Source organism: Oncorhynchus clarkii, chromosome 11 (assembly GCF_045791955.1).
Source record: "Oncorhynchus clarkii lewisi isolate Uvic-CL-2024 chromosome 11, UVic_Ocla_1.0, whole genome shotgun sequence".
Classification (NCBI taxonomy): Eukaryota; Metazoa; Chordata; class Actinopteri; order Salmoniformes; family Salmonidae; genus Oncorhynchus; species Oncorhynchus clarkii.
In genome coordinates this window covers 10,989,031-11,010,036 of record NC_092157.1, presented here as the reverse complement: position 1 = coordinate 11,010,036, position 21,006 = coordinate 10,989,031, and the positions used below count along the sequence as shown (strand labels likewise).

At 45.1% G+C, this 21,006-nt stretch overlaps 2 protein-coding genes across 3 annotated transcripts in view; one reads left to right on the top strand and one right to left on the bottom strand.

Annotated features, from left to right (window-relative positions):
- Nucleotides 1-1,140, top strand: part of LOC139420193 (laminin subunit alpha-1-like) — an 82,875-nt gene extending 81,735 nt beyond the window's left edge. For both annotated transcript variants that reach the window (XM_071170013.1, XM_071170012.1), the window contains exons 56-57: nucleotides 83-433; nucleotides 602-1,140. In XM_071170013.1, the coding sequence (XP_071026114.1) occupies nucleotides 83-433; nucleotides 602-798 (548 nt within the window). In that variant the 3' untranslated portion in view covers nucleotides 799-1,140. The remainder of the gene's footprint in view (nucleotides 1-82; nucleotides 434-601) is intronic.
- Nucleotides 1,141-1,183: 43 nt separating this feature from the next.
- LOC139420194 (rho GTPase-activating protein 18-like) overlaps nucleotides 1,184-21,006 on the bottom strand; it is a 38,090-nt gene continuing 18,267 nt past the window's right edge. The window contains exons 2-15 of the mRNA XM_071170014.1: nucleotides 16,785-16,987; nucleotides 16,334-16,554; nucleotides 12,928-13,012; nucleotides 12,483-12,682; nucleotides 12,061-12,226; nucleotides 11,780-11,871; nucleotides 8,922-8,999; nucleotides 6,860-7,019; nucleotides 6,448-6,530; nucleotides 4,853-5,050; nucleotides 4,289-4,432; nucleotides 3,958-4,085; nucleotides 3,778-3,842; nucleotides 1,184-3,689 (exon numbers count right to left, since the gene is read on the bottom strand). Coding sequence (XP_071026115.1) covers nucleotides 3,598-3,689; nucleotides 3,778-3,842; nucleotides 3,958-4,085; nucleotides 4,289-4,432; nucleotides 4,853-5,050; nucleotides 6,448-6,530; nucleotides 6,860-7,019; nucleotides 8,922-8,999; nucleotides 11,780-11,871; nucleotides 12,061-12,226; nucleotides 12,483-12,682; nucleotides 12,928-13,012; nucleotides 16,334-16,554; nucleotides 16,785-16,987 — 1,915 coding nt within the window. The 3' untranslated portion in view covers nucleotides 1,184-3,597. The remainder of the gene's footprint in view (nucleotides 3,690-3,777; nucleotides 3,843-3,957; nucleotides 4,086-4,288; nucleotides 4,433-4,852; nucleotides 5,051-6,447; nucleotides 6,531-6,859; nucleotides 7,020-8,921; nucleotides 9,000-11,779; nucleotides 11,872-12,060; nucleotides 12,227-12,482; nucleotides 12,683-12,927; nucleotides 13,013-16,333; nucleotides 16,555-16,784; nucleotides 16,988-21,006) is intronic.

The window sequence follows — 21,006 nt, the reverse complement described above, 5'->3', positions numbered from 1 at the left end:
TGTGTCCTGAATACATGACAGTGGTATGTAGTGGTGTGTCCTGACTACATGACAGTGGTATGAAGTGGTTTGTCCCTTGCAGTGAAGGAGGGGTACAAGGTGGGCTCAGACGTGACGGTGGTGCTGGAGTTCCGCAGCACGGCGCCTGATGGGGTCCTCCTGGGGGTCAGCAGCGCCAAGGTGGACGCCATCGGCCTGGAGCTTGCCAGCGGACAGGCGGTGTTCCACGTGAACAACGGCGCCGGGCGGGTGTCGGCCACGTCGCGGCTGGGCCGGTGGCTGTGTGACGGCCGCTGGCACACCTTGCTGGCCAAGAAGACCAAGAACGCTCTTAGTCTGAGCGTGGACGGGGTCACGGTGCTCACTGACAACCCCCACCCCCAGTCTACCTCCGCTGAGACGAAGGACCCAATCTACGTGGGAGGCTTCCCTGGTATGCCCCTCTCTAGAAGAAAACCTTCAGTCTCTGTCCAGAAACAACCCCTAGACCCTAAAATCTAGAAACTTCACTGAACTGGGCCTTTGTCACCACTTTGCTTTGACGTTGATCAATTTCAGTGTCAAGTAAATTAATATATTGACCTCCGTCTTTCTTTTACAGTCGGAGTGAAACAGAACTGCCTGACTTCCAGATCGCCATTCCGTGGTTGTATGCGTAACATCCGCCTGATCAAGGGCCACGTGATCGACATCCTGGACTTCAGTACCGCATTCACCCTCCAAGGAGTGTCTCCACACTCCTGCCCCGCCACATCATCTTACCACGATAATACCACAACCATGCCAAACCATATCTAATGCTATGACCCTAAAAAAAAAAAAAAAAAGTGACCAATGAAATTACTGTGTACTTTTGACTCCCCCCCCAAATGAATTGGACAGTAGAATGTCTTATGTTCTAGAAAATGTATATTTGTTAATAAAATAAGTAAGCCATCTGCATTCTGTCAGTGCAATAGTTAAGTCTAGACATACCTGATCTGTTGGCTCCAGTATAGGGCTGCCCACATACCTACGTATTAAACCGGCCATAACACATCAAACACTTTATCCTTTTGCCATGACTGTCAGTCTGCATTTTCCCCCGGGAGTACTAATCAGAAGACTGTTTGAATGCTATTTCTGAGGAGAAACTGAACTGAAAACTATTTGTTCACAACACAGCTCAGGCAAGATATGATTCTGAGGTGAGAAGGACATGTTTTACTTTAAGTCATATTCAATTGTTACAGTGTGTCAGTGAGACATTGTGCCACTTGGCCAAAGCTGTCGGCAGTGGTCAAATAAAAGAGAGCAAATAAAACAAAATAAAAACGTGCAAAATGCAGTATTCTATATACAGACAATACACACATTGTAGTAAGTCTATGGTACAAATTAATATTTCACACAATGGCTTTGGAAGGATAAATTAAATAATCCTGAGCAGAACAATCTTTTCAATGCATTTTCTACAGGTTCATTTTGGGACCACAGAATACTTGTAACAACAAAAGGCTGACAATCATGGCACAGGCAAACACCGAACTACAGTAACAGCATAGTAGAAGTAGAGAGAGGTTGGTTTGACTAATACGTACATGAGCTGCAAGTAAACAGTCACAAGTTCAAATGCTGCAAGCAGGCTACGATTAGCCTGGTTAGACCAGACTGAATTTACTATGGTTTGAAGTGAAACCAGTTTGGAAGCCAGGCTAGGCTAACACTGCTGGTCGTTCCACAAAGAGTGCCTTTAATATGCTAAGTAGAAATCGAGCACCAATAAGGCATTTTAAAAGCCTGTTATATTAAATTAAGTGCCCTTTAATATAGACCACATGAAGAATCCAATAAGTATTTTAATAGTGCCAAAATTCAGCAACTCTGAATGTCAACTCTGACTTCTAGAAAGACTTTAACCCCCTTAACATCTCCCAGGTTTTCACCATCATTATAAAGTCCTAGTTATTTTATTTCTCTGAAAAAGTCATTTCTGAAGATTTATTTAACGTGATGAGTGATTCATGTACGTCTGTCCCTCAAGGTCAACCCTGTTACGTGAACTGAACTCGTTTCATTTATAAATGTATTTTTCAAAAGAAACTAGTAACTGTTCAATGTCAAACCAATGGTGTAAAAGCAGGTGAGTTGGTTCTACTCTTTTTTTACCATGTTCTGGTGTTTTGTGATGGAAAAGTGCGTGGGAGGTTTTTTATTAAGTTTAACATGTGCTCTTTATGACAGAATGTTCAAATTAGGTGAATTCAATATTTTTGACTAAGTTACACTTCTCAAAAAGGCACAAAGTTGTTGGAACGACCCAGAACAAAGTGGAGAGAGGTTGGTTGGGCTAATACATACATACTGTACATACATGCCCTGAAAGTAAACATTATTCGCAAGTTCAAACACTGTAAGCAGGCAAAGGCTAGCCTGGTTAAAACCGACTGAACACTGTGGTTTGAAGTGAAACGAAGTAAAATCAGTTTGGAAGCATGTCAGGCTAACTGCTATGAAGCTCCTTTTTTCATGGCCTTTTCTCTTCTTCATTAGAGGGATTGTAAACACTCTCCAGCCATGTAATGCAAGTCCCTTATGTAGACTAGACACAGGATTGGTTGAGTGTGTTAAGTCATACTGTAGTGTGTACAGTCCACTGGGGTGAGGAGATGTATTAGGAGGGAGGGGTTTAAGTGTTCAATATGCAACCCCAAAAAGCAGAGAAGAAGGTGGGTTTGACAATGGTTGGAATCCTTGTTCAAAGTTTCTGATGTGGGGCTGTGTTTCAATACTCTGACACAGCTTCCTCTCCTCATCACCTTTCCTTCATGACCACTGACAGGTGAAGGGACTGGATAGGCTTTCACTAAATTGTTATCACCTGCCTAGTCCTGATCAGAGACTGTGAAAAGGAAGTTGTTTCAACGTTGGAGATGGAAACAATGTCTGTATTCAGTATAAGATCCCATCTCCGCTTGTTCCTTCCCATCATGCACATGTTCTGAATCTCCTCACTCCCAATGGTTTTGCAATCAACATGCTGCAATTACAAAATGACACAAAAGTTACATGTAGTATGTGTGACAATACTAAAAGCAGGATCAATTAGTGGTATAAATATAGCAAATATATGTTAACTGGGTCTTGCATGAAGTGGTAAACATTATTTGATTATCGGACCCATCCTTGTCTGTTACTGTGTCCATGGCCTCTGTAGTGGGTGAACCTTGCTGCGCACATATTTGGCATCAAACAATTCGAATGTCCAGAAATAGTATGCTGTTGGTCACGTGTGTGGCACGTCTTCACAAAGCTGCCCCTCCTCCAAATACTTCCATACAGAACCCGGATTTTCAGAGTACAGTGTTTCCGTCCTTTTTTTGAGTAATTTGTTAAAAAAGGTTTAATCCCACAAAACAGGAACATCTATCCTTCAGCAAGAGAATGTACCTCTCCATAGTCCCTTTTTAAGTGCTGTCTCTCTTTTTAGTGGTCTGTAGTTGGGGATGAAACCTCAATTCAACCAGGCCTCCATGCATGGTCAGTTCACCAGGTTGACCTCGAGAGCAGTGGTTCAGTCTGCTTGTGCTCTGTGTTGAGTGAGTGATTCCTCAGTTCTCATGTGGTTGTGGGTTTTAAGACCCATTCGCAGTGGGGATTCACGTGGTACACGTCTAGAAGGTGAGTCTCAGGGTCCAAGCTGCGTTCACCTGGAGGAGAGAGAAACCTTCTTTAGTTCGATAAAAGACATTCATCAGAATCTGTGTTTGAAAGAGTCAGTGATTTAATGGTACGTACCTATGTTTCCTCCGACCTCAAACAAATACTGACGTGGCCTCCGGCTACTGTTTCTGGTGCCACGACTAAGAGAGAAAAGAGAATGATTTGAATAAACCCAGACATCTCTATAGTATGCATTAGAAAAAAAACAGAGGTACTGTCTGGGACAGAAAAAAGTAATCCTCGTCCCCCACTGACCCGTTCTCGTAATCGAAGCGCGCCATAACGTCTTTGGCCTTGGTCTCGTTGTCAAGCTGGATCGCCATGGAGATCTTGGCGTGTAGTGGGGCGTGAACCCTGATGACCCCTTGTCGGAGGTCAGTGAGCTGTGGACCAAGATAAGATAATTCAAGTCCCATTACGTGACTGAATCTCATTCTGAAAGGTACTAGCGACCTCATCCAAATAAGTTCTGTCAGGCGCAAACATACACCTAATAACTTATGATATGGTTGTCTAGTCAAACTAACATTGAGAATACATCTGAATTGTTTTGGGGTAAAAGTACTTTACAGTCAGTAATCATTACCTCGCTCCTCTCAGTCTTCTCTCGTTCAGTGGTCTTCCTCCTCATCTGTAGCAGCTTCCTCTTGGTCTTCTCTGAGCTGGGCGGCTTCTTGCTGGCACCAGCCTCATTTAACTTCCTCACATGGGAGATGAGAAAGCAGGGCACCTGAGGAGAGAACAATATACCTGTTAATCTCCCTGCCCAGAGGCTTAAGGGTTGGGGCTATACAGGCTATATGCTTTCTAAGAAGCCAGGCACCAGTCACAAGATTTGGGTCAAGCTGCTCTTTGCGTTTCACACAAAGTGCCCGTATCACTGTCCTTGAGGGGTTTTGAGACAGGTTCATTTAGCCTGTCTACTAGCCTACTAACCTTATTGAATTACTGGAAGTCGTAAAATTTCAGATGCGACACTGGAACAGTTTGGGAAGTTTAGATGTCATTTATTAACCAGTCATTTCAAAATGTACAGCCTCAGTAGATTAACGCCTTATACTTTGACGAGCTAAATTGGGGGAGTGTGTGTGTTTGTACGTATCTGTACACGTGTGTGTGTGTGTGTGTGTGTAAATAGTAGCCAACTCACGGTCCAGAGCAGGTCCTGGTGTGTGATGAGTAGCCGTACGAGGTGGGCTGCCCCTGCGGCGCCCTGTATCTCCTCCTGTTTGGCGTTCTTGCCCCGGTAGGTGAAGAGGTTGGGAGCCACAATCATGGACACGTTCCACAGACCCATCCTGTTCTTCTCCTCATAGGCAACCACCTTCCTCAGGAACTCCAACAGCGCCTGCAGAGAGAGGAGTAAGAGTGGGTGTGTGCGTGTAGTTATTGTGTGTATGCGTCTGTGTGTGTGTGTGGTGGGGGTGTGTGTGTATATGTTTGGGTGTGTATGCGTCTGTGTGTGTGGTGTGTGTGTGTATATATATATATATATATATATATATATATATATATATATATATATATATATATATATATATATATATGTGTGGGTGTGTATGCGTTTGTGTGTGTGGTGTTGGTGTGTATGCGTTTGTGTGCGTTCAGCCTTTGCACTGGCACGTCACTGGGTATATCTGACCTGCGGATTCAAAATGTGTTGACAAACTAAACACACTGATACCTTATACAACACACTGTCTATGTACACTCAGGAAGAGATGACATCATTGGGTTATCAAACCGGTTCACTCCACACCTTCAAACACCCAGCTCAGGCAAAAAAAAATTGTTTTGATTAAAAAAAAAACATCTTGCATCACAACACATCTCCTCTTTCTAAATATCTATTTTAACTCTACTGTATATAACAATATGAATATGTAGATTTGAATAGTGTGTAATCTTTTTATCTCTTGGTATATTTAATATCTTATTTTGTTCGGGTCTATTACTGTTCGGTACTTTGTCATGTATTTGTTCATTTTATGTGGACCCCAGGAAGAGTAGCTGCTGAGTGTACAGTATCTAATGGACCCCAGGAAGAGTAGCTGCTGAGTGTACAGTATCTAATGGACCCCAGGAAGAGTAGCTGCTGAGTGTACAGTATCTAATGGACCCCAGGAAGAGTAGCTGCTGAGTGTACAGTATCTAATGGACCCCAGGAAGAGTAGCTGCTGAGTGTACAGTATCTAATGGAACCCAGGAAGAGTAGCTGCTGAGTGTACAGTATCTAAATGGGGAGCCTAATAAACTAAAGCACCCACCTTACTAAGAGTAGAAACCTCATCTAAACTTCAGACAATAACCCCTTCATGGAGCTACATTTAAACATGACTGTTGTTCTTCCGGTTCACTTCACGTGCACCAAGATGACTCATCATATTTTGCCTCGACTGAGGCTCAAGGGTTCAGCAACACTTGATGTTTGTTTACATGTTACGAAACGCTCCTTAGAATGGAATGTCAGTCACTCGTGGTTGTGACGATTGGCTAATGAGTCATAGGAATGCATCGGAAATGCATAGTTGGACACAGTTGCCCAATTAAAAACAAAACTCAGATATTTTAAGGTTGGGTAGGATAAGTGTGTGTGTTTTGGGTTGTGAGATCATAGTTCAAAGAGTAGTCTCTCTGTCCATGGTCATGAGTCCTAGAATAGCCACAAAGGCGACGAACCCTGCGCAGAGAGACCAAAGGTAAATAAAATGTTGACTTGACCTTTAGGGTCATAGTCATGCTCACCTTGAGTGTGTCTCTGTTGGGCTCAGGTAGCAGCATGATGAGGAGGTGCAGGGCCTGGATCTGCTGTCTGGGAGAGGAGATATCTGAGAAGATACAGAGCAGAAAACACACTAATCTCTCATACACACACATAACCTTTCTTATCAGTGTTAAGTGTTAAGAGTATACTTTAGAGAAAACATGTAAATTAATCATACATATTAATGTTACATGTACTGTAATGAATGTTAACCATGGTGATATACTGTATGAAGGACAGTAGAATTGGACAGAGTCTCTGCCTACTGGGCAGCTAATGAACCTTCGCTGGGTGTATAAAGGGCTGACCAGTTTGAGGGTGTCTAGTCACATATGTACTGTATCCACTTCATCATAAGAGTGTAGGTAGGCCTGCGTGCGTGTGCGTACTCACTCTGTGCGGCGGAGAAGGCAGGAGCGTGCTGGAGCGTGAGCAGAGGATAAGGCAGTTCTCTGATGAACATCTTCAGCAGACCCGCTGCGTCATTGTGCCTCACCTGCTCCCAGTCAAACCGGTCCTCATAGAGCTTCTGCTCCAGCTCCTGGCGCAGATGCTGCAATAACCAACAACAAATCAAAATGGCTCCTCCTCTGGTAAAACTCAACTCTATAGGTCACCTGGGTTGACCTGCCATGGCACCTAACAAATCAAAATAGAGGGGGGTTGGTCTAATAATGGAAGGAGGGTATTCAGACCAGAGGGTAGGGAGAGGTAGAGAGGGTGGTCTCCCGCAGGCTGGGATTGATGCTGGAGGAGTGGAGATGACAATGGGGCGGCAGCGTAGCCTAGTGGTTAGAGCGTTGGACTAGTAACTGAAAGGTTGCAAGTTCAAATCCCTGGGCTGACAAGGTAACAATCTGTCATCTGCCCCGGAACAAGGCAGTTAGTTAACCCACCTAGGCCGTCATTGAAAATAAGAATTTGTTCTTAACTGACTTGCCTAGTTAAATAAAAGGTTCAAATGTATTTTATATATTTTTTTAAAATCAGGAGAGTCCACCCCTGTGAAGGCTCACTCTGTCTGGACAGGTTTCATCTGTGGGCCCCTGGGCTGGCTGTGTATCAGGGGCCTCGACTCAGTATGGATCTACTAGTAAAAAATATGTTTTGGTTGAGGAGTGCAAAGCACATGCACCCTTTCACACAGAGACATGCTACACACACGTAAGCACATTGATATGTACACATGTACACACAGTGGTGTAAAGTTAAAATACTTTAAAGCACAACTTAAGTAGTTGTGTATCTGTAGTTTACTAATTATATTTTTGACAACCTGTACTTCACTAGATTCCTAAAGAAAATAATGTACTTTTAACATTTTCCCTGACACTCAAAAGTACTCGTTATATGACAGGAAAATGGTCCAATTCACAGACTTATCAAGAGAACATCCCTGGTCATCCCTAATGCCTCTGATCTGGAGGACACTGAACAGAGAACATCCCTGGTCATCCCTACTGCCTCTGATCTGGAGGACACTGAACAGAGAACATCCCTGGTCATCCCTAATGCCTCTGATCTGGAGGACTCACTGAACAGAGAACATCCCTGGTCATCCCTAATGCCTCTAATCTGGAGGACTCACTGAACAGAGAACATCCCTGGTCATCCCTACTGCCTCTGATCTGGAGGACTCACTGAACAGAGAACATCCCTGGTCATCCCTACTGCCTCTGATCTGGAGAACTCACTAAACAGAGAACATCCCTGGTCATCCCTAATGCCTCTGATCTGGAGAACTCTCTAAACACAAATGCTTTGTTTGTAAATGATGTCTGAGTGTTGGGGTGTGCCCCTGGCTATCCGTCAATATAAATAAAACGAGAACATTGTGTGGTCTGGTTTGCTTAATATAAGGAAGTTGAAATTATTTATACTTTTGATACTTAAGTATACATAAAACCAAATACCAAAGACTTTTACTCAAGTGGTATTTTACTGGGTGACTTTCACTTTTACTTGAGTCATTTGCTATTAAAACAGGTGTATTTACTTTTACTCAAGTATGGCAATTGGGTACTTTTTCAACCACTGTGTGCACACACACACCTGCACCAATCTCCCCAACACAGAATGACTGCATGAGAGAGAAGGAATGTGGGAATGATAAGGGGAGAGATAAGTGTAGGGAGGAGGGACACTGCCTTGTGTTTTAGATAGCAGAAATAGGTCAGTCATTAACATGGTTTATGAGCATGATGTAATTTCCTGCCAAAACAACCATTCTTCTAGGCCACTGAAAACGAAGCTGTCCTTTACAACGTGAATGTGGATACCGTAAACCTCTACACTGGGCTCATACAAAAAAGAGTCAATTACAAAATGTTTTGATTTGTTGCCGTCTTTCCCTTCTGTGAAATGTTTTTACAATGTCACAGAGCTATGATTGGTGGTTGACAGCTATAGTGTGACAAACTCCAGTGTGTGTGTGTGTGTATCTAGGGTGTCTTACCTTTACTCTGGAGGCAGACCCTGGTACTCTGAGAATCCCCTCAGTCTGTAGTCCTGTCTGCTCCAGCTTGGACAAGAGCTGTAAACACACAAGAGTACACGTTTTATGAACCAAAAATTTAACAAGCCAAGAGGGACATTCCAATGTGAACCTGACTCATCCGTAAACAAAACCAACCTAACGTGACTGCATTTGTTTCATCTTCCGGTTTTCACAGCCAAAGCATTGTTGGTAACATACAGAACAACTTAGAGCCGTCAGACCCTAATGGGAAGTTATTTTTTGTGACAGGGAAGTTTTTAAACCACAAAAAAAACCAGCATTCAATTCATATTGACAACTAGTGATAAAAGCGTCCACAGATTAAGTCTCTGGCCCTTGATGTGTTTGTTTTCCATTGCCCTACTGAACAAGACTCAGGTCTGGGTTGGCGACTTCAGTCGTTTTGCCTCTACATTCCAGGAGTGGAAAGATGTGCCTAAGTCAGCGCCCTGAGATAACGCTATCAGAACCCTCCGTCTCTCACACAAGTGGTACACTCCAAAACAAAGGGACAACCCTCCTGTTTCCTGCCTCTTACTGGGGACTGAAGAGATACAATATTTGCCTTAAAAATGTGCACTCCGTAACTTCTACCACACAAGTAAACTGTGTGGTAAGAACCACCTGTTTACTAGATCAAACAAAACCCTAATCCTGAAGTAACCTCCTTCATCAAGTCATCCAGCATAAACCCATTTCCAGGTCAGCAAAAATATATAGCAACACTGACATAGCCGTGAAATAACCATTGCTTCAAAATAAAAAAAAGTCCTATAATTCCCTTTCGGAAGCTGCTGTTATCTACCAAATCTTTTAAACACCACCTTGATACCCCATACTCTAGTCCTATACACGCCCTGTGAGACTAGACAGTCAGTGTGACAAGAGTATTTAAGTCTAATTCTGGTTGGACAGGAATGACTGCTGCGAATAGGATACCATATGGCATCCTGGCAATGCCAAGGTTCGTTCGGGTCATCCCCCTAACTGGCTGACTGACTGGCAGCTGCTAAGACTCTGCTAAAAGTAAGACATTATTTTCTTCAGCACAGCTTATTTACTGTAGGTGGGACACCTACACTACCGTCACTTAGAAATGTCGTTTTTGAAAGAAAATCTCATTTTTCTGTCCATTTAAAATAGCATCAAATTGATCAGAAATACTGTGTAGACATTGTTCATGTTGTTAATTACTACTGTAAACAGCTTAATTTTAAAGGAATATCTACATAGGCATATAGAGGACCATTATCAGCAACCATCACTCCTGTATTCCAATGGCAAGTTGTGTGTTAGCTAATCCAAGTTTATCTTTTTTTTTTTTAAAAGGCTAATTGATCATTAGAAACCCCTTTTGCAACTGGTGTCCTGTTTAAAGAGGCAATAAGGCAGGCCTTCTTTAGTTGAGTATCTGGAGCATCAGCATTTGGGGGTTCAATTAAAGGCTCAAAATGGCCAGAAACAAATATTTTCTTCTGAAACTCGTCAGTTTATTCTTGTTCTGAGAAATGAAGACTATTCTATGCGAAAAATTGCCAAGAAACTGAAGATCTCGTCCAACGCTGTGTACTACTCCCGTCACAGAACAGCGCATACTGGCTATAACCAGAATAGAAAGAGTGGGAGGCCCCGGTGCACAACTGAGCAAGAGGACAAGTACATTAGAGTGTCTAGTTTGAGAAACAGATGCTTCACAAGTCTTCAACTGGCAGCTTCATTAAATAGTACCCGCAAAACACCAGTCTCAACGTCAACAGTGAAGAGGTGACTCCGGGATGCCGGCCTTCTAGGCAGAGTTCCTCTGTCCAGTGTCTGTGTTATTTTGCCCCCATCTTAATCTTTTATTTTTATTGGCCAGTCTGAGATATGTATTTTTCTTTGCAACTCTACCTAGAAGGCCAGCATCCTGGAGTCACCTCTTCACTGTTGACGTTGAGACTGGGGTTTTGAGGGTACTATTTAATGGAGCTGTGAGGCGTCTATTTCTCAAACTACCAGCCGTTTCTTAAAAAATCTGCAGTTTCCAGCTACAATAGTCAGTTACAACATTAACAAGGTCTACACTTTATTTCTGATAAATTTGTTGCCATTTTAAATGGACAAAAAAAGTGCTTTTCCTTCAAAAACAAGGACATTTCTAAGTGACCCCAAACTTTTGAACGGTAGCGTATATTAAAATATGAGTTATCAGAGCTAACATATTCTATGATAGAAATAGACAAGAACTAACATAGATCCATAGCTGATTTGACAACACAAATTAATATAGAATTCAGTTTATGATTAATCACTTGACACTCCTCCCCCGATCGGTAAGTTTAACAGGAGCATATGGTACATTTCTGACATTTAGTCTCTCCAGAATGTCTTTGTGATAACACGTGAGAAACCAATGCTTAATCAGGCTGCCAAGTGCTGATAGAGTTAAACAGGAGGGGAAAAAGGATCTTGGAGAAGGGCAGGCAGTGAGTTGGCTTGTGCTGACACACATTAGGATTAACACAAACTCTCTCTCTAAAACACACACACAGGAGAAGATGGGTAGTGTGTTGTAGTCAATGGTTCTGAGAAAGGGTTGGTTCAGTAGGAATATCATGATGGACTTGATGAGAGCCAGTGTACTATGGGTTATCAGAGGGTGGGAGAAGAGCTGAGGGAAGGAGAGAACGAGAGAGAGTAAGGAAATGAGGGAGAGAGATTGTTTAACTGACCCATAGAAGTGTTATGTAGGAGGCCCCCATAAATGGCAATGCAGAATAACCGCAAAGTAAAGGACAGCTGAAGCAAACGAATAGAACTAAAAACAGGTACAGTACCTTTCTGAACACAAGAGGAACCTTGGACCCAGGAAACTTCTTCTGGTCATTCTCCAGTAGAGTGGTCAGGGGAACTCCAAATATACCACTTTCTGTGGATCGGGAGGGAAACGTTCAAACCAGAGGGACTGTTCATGTAAAAACGTGATGTGCAACACCAGAGTTGTGTTCATTATGGCAAGCATCTGAAAACATCATAGAATGCCTAGTCCCGCCATGTTTACATGTGTTTTCTGCTGTTTGGTGCACATTGAACACGACCCAGTCAACCAGCCACCCACCTCTAGCCTTGCTACGTGCCGCTCGGTTGCGTTTGAGCTCGATGCCCAGGCCGTCGTAGAAGGTGGTCAGTTCAATCAAAGAGATGTAGCCGATCTTCTTCATGTCCTCACAAGACAGGTCCTGGATGCGGGTGAGGCCCAGTTTAGGCCTGGGCAGCTGAAATGTCTGTACAAGACCGAAGACAACACACATTTTACATATTCAAACAGGTTCCTGGAGGGCGGCCTAGTGGTTAACACAGCTGCCTCCAGTCCACAAAAAGCAGCCTACGGCAGGAGTTCAAATCCTCGCTCTGCCACTTTCTGTCCTATACATCCCCTTCCCCTTCAATCTGTCTCTCCCTCTCATTTCCTACTGTCTAAATAACTGTTGTTTTTAGTTCCATTTCCCTTTAAACAAAAAGGTCAGAGGTGAGACTCACTGGCAGGTCATGGTCATCTCTGCAGATGCGTTGGCAGTCCTGGCAGTCCCCCTGGCGGCCCCTGTGGTGGGCAGTGGTGCCCTCGGAGTAGGGCACCTCGAAAGACAGGGAGTCAGAGGTGTCCTGAGGTGGTGGGCAGGGAGGGCACTCTGAAACACGTCTCTCTGTGCTCTGGGAGAAGCTGGGACACGCAGGCCTCACTGGAAAACACACACACACCAGTCTCAATGATAGCTACATCACCAGTATATTCCCCCTTAAGCACAAACATCAGTCCAACCAATCAGATGGGAATGATACAAGTCCAATGTGTTATTCACATTGAAACGATCATAAGAAGCATTCAACAACCCATTGGAGGGGTTCCTTCACAGGGAGGGGTAACCACAGCCAACCACATCAAACCAAACAATAAACGGTGGTAACATATTGAGAGACGACTCACCTCTAGAAGACGTCCGGTGGACGCATCTGGAAGGCATGTCTCCATTGGGTGACTTGGGGGGGACAGGGGGTATGGGATCAACTGGCTAAAAGGAGAGGAGACATACGTGATCATCATTTATTTTCATTCAACGTGTGGGACACATGAAAAGATGGATGGTCCTTCAGCATTCAACTATGGTGAAAGGGTTTAGGAGTCATTTCTGTGAACCGAATGAACACCAGCAGTATCAGACACAGTAACAGATGTCAGAACAGCGATGTGCTAGTTTGATTCCTGTGAATTGACTTCCATATTACGGCTGCGCAGGTTCATTTGCTGACACGGGGAGAGAGGAAAGTGGATATCAACGGAACAAAGGAGGTTTCAACAGGAGCCAGCTGTTTTGTTCTGTTGTATACATACAAGTCAGTGAAAAGAGCATGGTCAACGGTTACGCACAACGCTGCCAAAATTGACTGGAGCCAAACCACATCGTCAGCAGCACCGCGATAGAGAAATACAGCCTAGAAACTATAGATTACATGTACCCAAATATCCATTGCACAGACAGAGAGCTTGAGTCCATAATATATCCAGGTAAATACTTACGGTATGCCTAAATACACAATGGTACATATACGCCATGGTATACTTGTACTGCAATGTTGAGGGAACTAGCACACAAGCATTTCTCTGCACCTTTTATGCCAGCTGTAAACTGTGTACGTGACAAATACAATGTCATGTTAAGCAATTAAAATAACTACATGCTTTTTCTTTTCAACGATGTCCTACCACCATCTTTCACTATTAGATGACAAAAAGGCTACGGTTTAATTTTTCCTCACCCAGACTGAATGGATGTTTTTATGCTTCTACATTGGTTTACAGCCCAGACTCAATGCCCTGGACACCTTAATCCATTTCCCTAATCATACTAAAACAGTTGTCTGTGGGGCCTGCCAGTAGCCTGCACTAGGATATGGGGCCTGCCAGTAGCCTGTCACTAGTCTGTGGGGCCTGCCAGTAGCCTGTCACTAGTCTGTGGGGCCTGCCAGTAGCCTGCCAATAGGCTGTGGGGCCTGCCAGTAGCCTGCCACTAGTCTGTGGGGCCTGCCAGTAGCCTGCCACTAGGCTATGGGGCCTGCCAGTAGCCTGCCACTAGTCTGTGGGGCCTGCCAGTAGCCTGTCACTAGTCTGTGGGGCCTGCCAGTAGCCTGTCACTAGTCTGTGGGGCCTGCCAGTAGCCTGTCACTAGTCTATGGGGCCTGCCAGTAGCCTGTCACTAGTCTGTGGGGCCTGCCAGTAGCCTGTCACTAGTCTGTGGGGCCTGCCAGTAGCCTGTCACTAGGCTATGGGGCCTGCCAGTAGCCTGTCACTAGTCTGTGGGGCCTGCCAGTAGCCTGTCACTAGTCTGTGGGGCCTGCCAGTAGCCTGTCACTAGGCTATGGGGCCTGCCAGTAGCCTGTCACTAGGCTGTGGGGCCTGCCAGTAGCCTGCACTAGGCTATGGGGCTAGTCTGTGGAGCCTGCCAGTAGCCTGTCACTAGGCTATGGGGCCTGCCAGTAGCCTGCCACTAGTCTGTGGGGCCTGCCAGTAGCCTGTCACTAGGCTATGGGGCCTGCCAGTAGCCTGCCACTAGTCTGTGGGGCCTGCCCTGCCAGTAGCCTGCCACTAGTCTGTGGGGCCTGCCCTGCCAGTAGCCTGCCACTAGTCTGTGGGGCCTGCCAGTAGCCTGCCACTAGGCTATAGGGCCTGCCAGTAGCCTGCCACTAGGCTATAGGGCCTGCCAGTAGCCTGCCACTAGGATATGGGGCCTGCCAGTAGCCTGCCACTAGGCTGTGGGGCCTGCCAGTAGCCTGCCACTAATCTGTGGGGCCTGCCAGTAGCCTGTCACTAATCTGTGGGGCCTGCCAGTAGCCTGCCACTAGTCTGTGGGGCCTGCCAGTAGCCTGCCACTAGGCTGTGGGGCCTGCCAGTAGCCTGCCACTAGGCTATGGGGCCTGCCAGTAGCCTGCCACTAGGCTATGGGGCCTGCCAGTAGCCTGTCACTAGGCTATGGGGCCTGCCAGTAGCCTGCCACTAGTCTGTGAGGCCTGCCAGTAGCCTGTCACTAGGCTATGGGGCCTGCCAGTAGCCTGCCACTAGGCTATGGGGCCTGCCAGTAGCCTGCACTAGGCTATGGGGCCTGCCAGTAGCCTGCACTAGGCTATGGGGCCTGCCAGTAGCCTGCCACTAGGCTATGGGGCCTGCCAGTAGCCTGCCACTAGGCTATGGGGCCTGCCAGTAAACGATGGGGCATGCCAGTAGATTGTGAGGCCTTAAGAAGAGTGAAGGCTTTCTCTGTGTCCCGGACTAAGTGGTGTGACTCATAATCCTGTGCTCCCTTCCACATCTGACTCACCCTAGAGGCTCCTGCCATCACCACACAGCAGTGCTGACAGAGGCACTCGTGGCACTCTTTGGTGGGGGGTGTTATTGGTCCTATCACCCCTCCCATTCATTCATGCTGTAAATATCTCAATCTCTTTCAACACTTCATAGCCACACAATAGCCTTGGGAGGGCTAGTCTTAATCATATCAGCTAGCTAGATACTGAGGTGCAGTCTGCATACTTGCCTCAACTTCCCTTGATAGACAACTGCAAAGACACCACTAGGCCGAACACAATCTGTGGGCTTGCTACCTGATATACGACCAACCCTTCTACAGAATTACAATGCTGCTATAGGATGCCATTTGCAGGTCATGCATTACACCGCCATCTGAAAACAGTATGGGACTTCCCTGTTGCCCTTCTCATGTAAAACTTTCTTCACATTCCAGCTCCCAGCCAGTCAGTGGGGCAATTCTATTTCTGGAGAAAGAGGGGACAGCTGCCCACACCAGCTGAGAGCTGCATTATAGGGCTAAGCAAGAGCTCATCGTGTTTCCACTATCCAACACCGCTCCTCTAACAATGGCCTGTGCCAAAGCCATGTATTATGCCTATAATGGTTCTGGCCCATACCAATGCTGGGGTGGGGGGTGGGGGTGACATCCTGAGTATCTGAAGCATGTTTACTGGACTCCTCTCCTTACTCTATTCCATCTCTGACACACAGGATTAGGATACGTACTGAGATTACAGAGGCTTGTCTGGCTCTGCCAGAGGATCAGTATGCCAGATGAGATGGTTATATCCAGATGAACTGAGGTCATAGGGGCACTGAGGGTCAGAGGCACCAGTTATAGCCGACAAAGGGCCAGACATGAGACAGATTTCATGTCAACTCGTTTCATTTTAGGATTTCAATGGGAAATATACAGACTCCAACTCCATAAACGCAATTGCTGAATGCTTAACCCAAAGCACCCTCACCGTAGATGGATCATAAACAACAAAAAGTGTTCCCTTTATCTCTTTGAAGCCATCTGTCTCACCGATGTGTCTGGCGTGGAGAAGATGTCTCGGACGTGTCTAGTCGGCTGCTTGCTCCTCTTCCTCACGGTCAGGGTGTAATTATCCACACGCTTCTTAACCATGGCTGCCTGCGAGCGCGTTAGCGTGGAGAGCAGCGCCTCCGCAGGCCCCTCCCCCAACGCCCCCGACACCAGCGTGGAAAGACCCGCATCCTGCAGCCACGCCTCTTCAAGCTCCGCCTCTGGAATGCAGAAGAGTCAGAGATAAATCAGTATCCATAGCATTTATCAGAATCTAAATGTGTCTCCATCTCTATGGGAAGGACATCAAAAGAGCACGTCAAGTGTTGGTGTCCATTCCATTTAATATTTCCAGAGTTTAATGGAATTTAACTAGAATTGAGCCCAACTCAACACACCCTAGGTCTATAAATGGCTAAAAGCACAATTTCCTGGTAAGTATGTAGCCTACCGTCCATACTGCCCCTCTCCAGCAAGTCCTCGTGGCCCCGCTGGCCATCTTCCTCGATGTTCTTCACTTCGCTCCAGTAGTCCTCCATGGAGTCCTGGGAGTCCCGTGATGCCGGCCGCTCCGGTGGGCTGGGAGGGGGAGAGGGCCTGGTCCCCCTAGAACTCATCCTGCCTAGTAGGTCTATCCCCTGGTACTGCACCTTCCTGGGGTGGGGAGGGATGAGGTCAGTAAGTCAATAGGTTGGTATTGGGAGGTGGGGAGGAGATTGTAGGCCGTTTTTGTCATACCAGAATTGGTTTAACTGTGAAAAACATTTCAATTTCAAAATACCAGATTACACATTGAGGGGAAAAAAATAGGCTACGTCAGACATACACTTCTTAAAACCCCTGTACTTTATAAACCATATACACACCGGATACACCTAGATCAGACACTAGAAACTACACTTCTCAAAACCCCTGTACTTTATAAACCATATACACACCGGATACACCTAGATCAGACACTAGAAACTAAAGTACCAGTTATTCAAGGGTTTTTCTTTATTTTTACTATTTTCTACATTGTGGAATAATAGTAAAGACATCATCAATGACATAACATATGGAATCATGTTACCAAAAAAAGTGTTAAACCGATCAAGAAAATATATTATATATTTGAAATTCTTCAAAGTAGCCACTTTTTGCCTTGATGACATTTTCTACATACAATGTAGAAAATAGTACAAATAAAGAAAAACCCTTGAATGAGTAGGTGTGTCTAAACTGTTGACTGGTAGGACTGACAGGAGGGGAATTTAACTCACCACGCCCCTACTGAAGACACTGGACTGGAGGAGCTAGGGGGCTAGTCTAAGAATGATTATCTTATCTTTCATTGCAAAATGAGCCCAGTATCACTTAGGCCAGCATGTCACACTGTGAATCATAGAAACCATTACGCATTCAGAAATGAATTGGGGGGGGGGGGCTGAATCACCATTCCTAATAATGAAGAAAACAACTTTAGGCACTCGACCACAGTTTATATCTGTGATAAACATCTTTCTGGAGAGAGTTCTCCCTTATTCCCTCCTAAACACTGCATCCACTCAGAGAATCAAAACAGCAGATTCTTTAGCTTCATGAAATAACGAAAGAAGCAAATGTTTCTAAACAAACTGTAAATAATAGTGAAGTGAAACCATGTAACTTAACATGAAACTGGGCTGTAATTAACCTCTGAACTTTGGAAAACAACAATAAATACATAAAACTTGCGGGGGGGGGGGGGGGGGGGGGGTAATAAACAGACAATAAGACAAGCATGAAACTATTCATTAGGAGAAACGCGAGTTGCGGCTGGAGCTGCTATAAGCCGTGCATGTACACGAATGCACAGTGGGGTAAAATACTTATGTAGTACTTTAAAGTATTCTTAAGTCCTTTTTGGGGGTTATTTGTACTTTACTATTTATATTATTGACAACTTTCACTCCATTAAATTCCTGACATCAAAAAGTACTAGTTACAGTTAGAATGTTCAGGCAGGACAGCAATCTGGTCGAATTCACACACACCTATAACACTTTGTCATCTGGCAGACTCACTAAACACAAATACTGCATTTGTAAATTACGTCTGAGTGTTGGAATTTTATGTATAACATTTACTATAACTAAATACTTCTACTCAATTTTGACAAATGAGTACTTTTTCAACCACTGTACTTAAGCACATGTTAAAACCAGATACTTTGAGACTTTTACTAGTATTTTACTGGGTAACCTTTACTTGAGTAATTCTGTATTTAGGTAGTGTCTTTACTTTTACTCAAGTATGACGATTGGGTACTTGTAACACCCCTGTGAATGAGGGTGCTTGTGCTCCACTTCACACGTATGAGCATGTTAGGCAGAGATGGGCAACCTTGATGGGAGTGGGGGGGGCACATAAAAATCACAACTCATCATGAGGGACCGCAGTGGCTCGCGGGTCTGTGTATCCATACCCACACATGGAGTCAGTGCCGGCCGTAGCCTATTGGGGGCATTAAGTAAAATTGTTGCGGGGGTCCCAACTTGCGAGTAAAACATTTTAGAGGCCCTCCTCTCAACAGTGGAGATACTTATTTTCACATTTCTTGTAATCTACACATTTTGCCATGGGGCAGAGAAAATACCAAATCATCATCACCATTACCATCTGTAATTTGACAACAAATTTAGATAGCTGGCTAGACTAATTTACCAATCAGTGACTGATACAGGAGGGAAAACTGCTACCCTGGGGAAGGGTACCAAACAATGTCTGCAGTATTGAAGGTCTCCAAGAACCCAGTGGCCTCCATCATTCTTAAAATGGAAGAAGTTTGGAACCACCATGACTCTTCCTAGAGCTGTCCGCCCGGCCAAACTGAGCAATCGGGGGAGAAGGGCCTTGGTCAGGGAGGTGACCAAGAACCCAATGGTCACTCTGACAGAGCTCCAGAGTTCCTCTGTGGAGATGGGAGAACTTTCCAGAAGGATAACCATCTCTGCAGAACTCCACAAATCAGGCCTTTATGGTAGAGTGCCCAGACAGAAGCCGCTCCTCAGTAAAAGGCACATGACGGCCCGCTTGGAGTTTGCCAAAAGGCACCTAAAGGGCTCTCAGACCAAGAGAAACAAGATTCCCTGGTCTGATGAAACCAAGAATGAACTCTTTGGCCTGAATGACAGGAGTCACATCTGGAGGAGACCTGGCACCATACCTACGGTGAAGCATGGTGGTGGCAGCATCATGCTGTGAGGATGTTTTTCAGCGGCAGGGACTGGGAGACTAGTCAAGTGAGGGAAAAATTAACGGAGAAAAGTACAGAGATCCTTGATGAAGTCCTGAGCGCTCTGAAACAGGTTATCAGACTGGGGTGAAGGTTCACCTTCCAACAGGACAACGACCCTAACCACACAGCCAAGACAATGCAGGAGTGCCTTTAGGAAAAGTCTATGAATGTCCTTGAGTAGCCCAGGCAGAGCCTGGACTTTGAACCCGATCGAACATCTCTGGAGAGACCTAAAATAGCTGTGCAGGGACGCTTCCCATCCAGCCTGAAAGGATCTGTAGAGAAGAAATGGGAGAAACTCCCCAAGTACAGGTGTGCTAAGCTTGTAGCTTCATACCCAAGAAGACTCAAGGCTGTAATCGCTGCCAAAGGTGCTTCAACAAAGTACTGAGTAAAGGGTCTAAATACTGATGTATATATACATATATACATACATATATATATATTTTTTTATACAATAATATCTTAATACCTGTTTTTGCTTTGTCATTTTGGTGTGTACATTATTGTGTGTACATTGATGAGAAACAAAAAACATTTAATACATTTTAGAATAAGTAACAAAATGTGAAAAATGTGGTCTGAATACATTCAGAATGCACTGTCCATCATCATGCGGAGTCCATCCATCCTCCTATTAAGCCATCTCTTCCCACAGGTCTGCCTGCTTCCAGTCACAGCCGGGTTCCCATTACAACTCCTAATTACAGAGAGGCCTCGTGACATCACAGGCCTTTTCATTTCAGACAGGCAGAGTTATGAGTGGTCAGGAGAGCAGCACCTTGTTGTGGCTTGTTGGCCCCTTAAACCTGTATGGCTGGGCCCGTGTCTGATGCGGTCCGATGGAGTCTGATGTCAGGTCCGATGGACCAGGTCAATGCTGGGATAGGGGGTTCCTGGTCCAAAGAATGATAGGTTGGGAAAGGAACGTGGCAGAGTACTGAGGGCAGTGTCATACACACCCTTCTCTCCCCCTCTACAGCTGGAGGAGGGACATGAATAGGAGTCAAGGGGAAGGTTAAAGGGGTCTTCCCTAGGACTGTAAGGGATTTCCTACTATCTATTCAGCATGGAAACCATCCCAATGTCATTCAATTCTGTTCAAATTAAATTTGCTGCACAATGAACAATTTTGTTTGCAAGCTCACGTAGGGCCAAAAGCACATCAGTATTCAGGGAAAAAGGTATGCCTGCTTGTTTGTATTCAAATATTGATAAGTGTGTGTGTGTGTGTGTGTGCCAGGAAGCTGGCCCTGGCCACACTTAGGGGGGATGTTATTGATTAGAATGATGCATGCTGGGCGTGTGGATGGCGCGGAACTTTGTTTTAATGGGTTTTTGTTCCCCTGGGTACCCCTCCACCCTCACACCCCTCATGCTATCACATGAGATTTCACAGAATAACATACAGGTC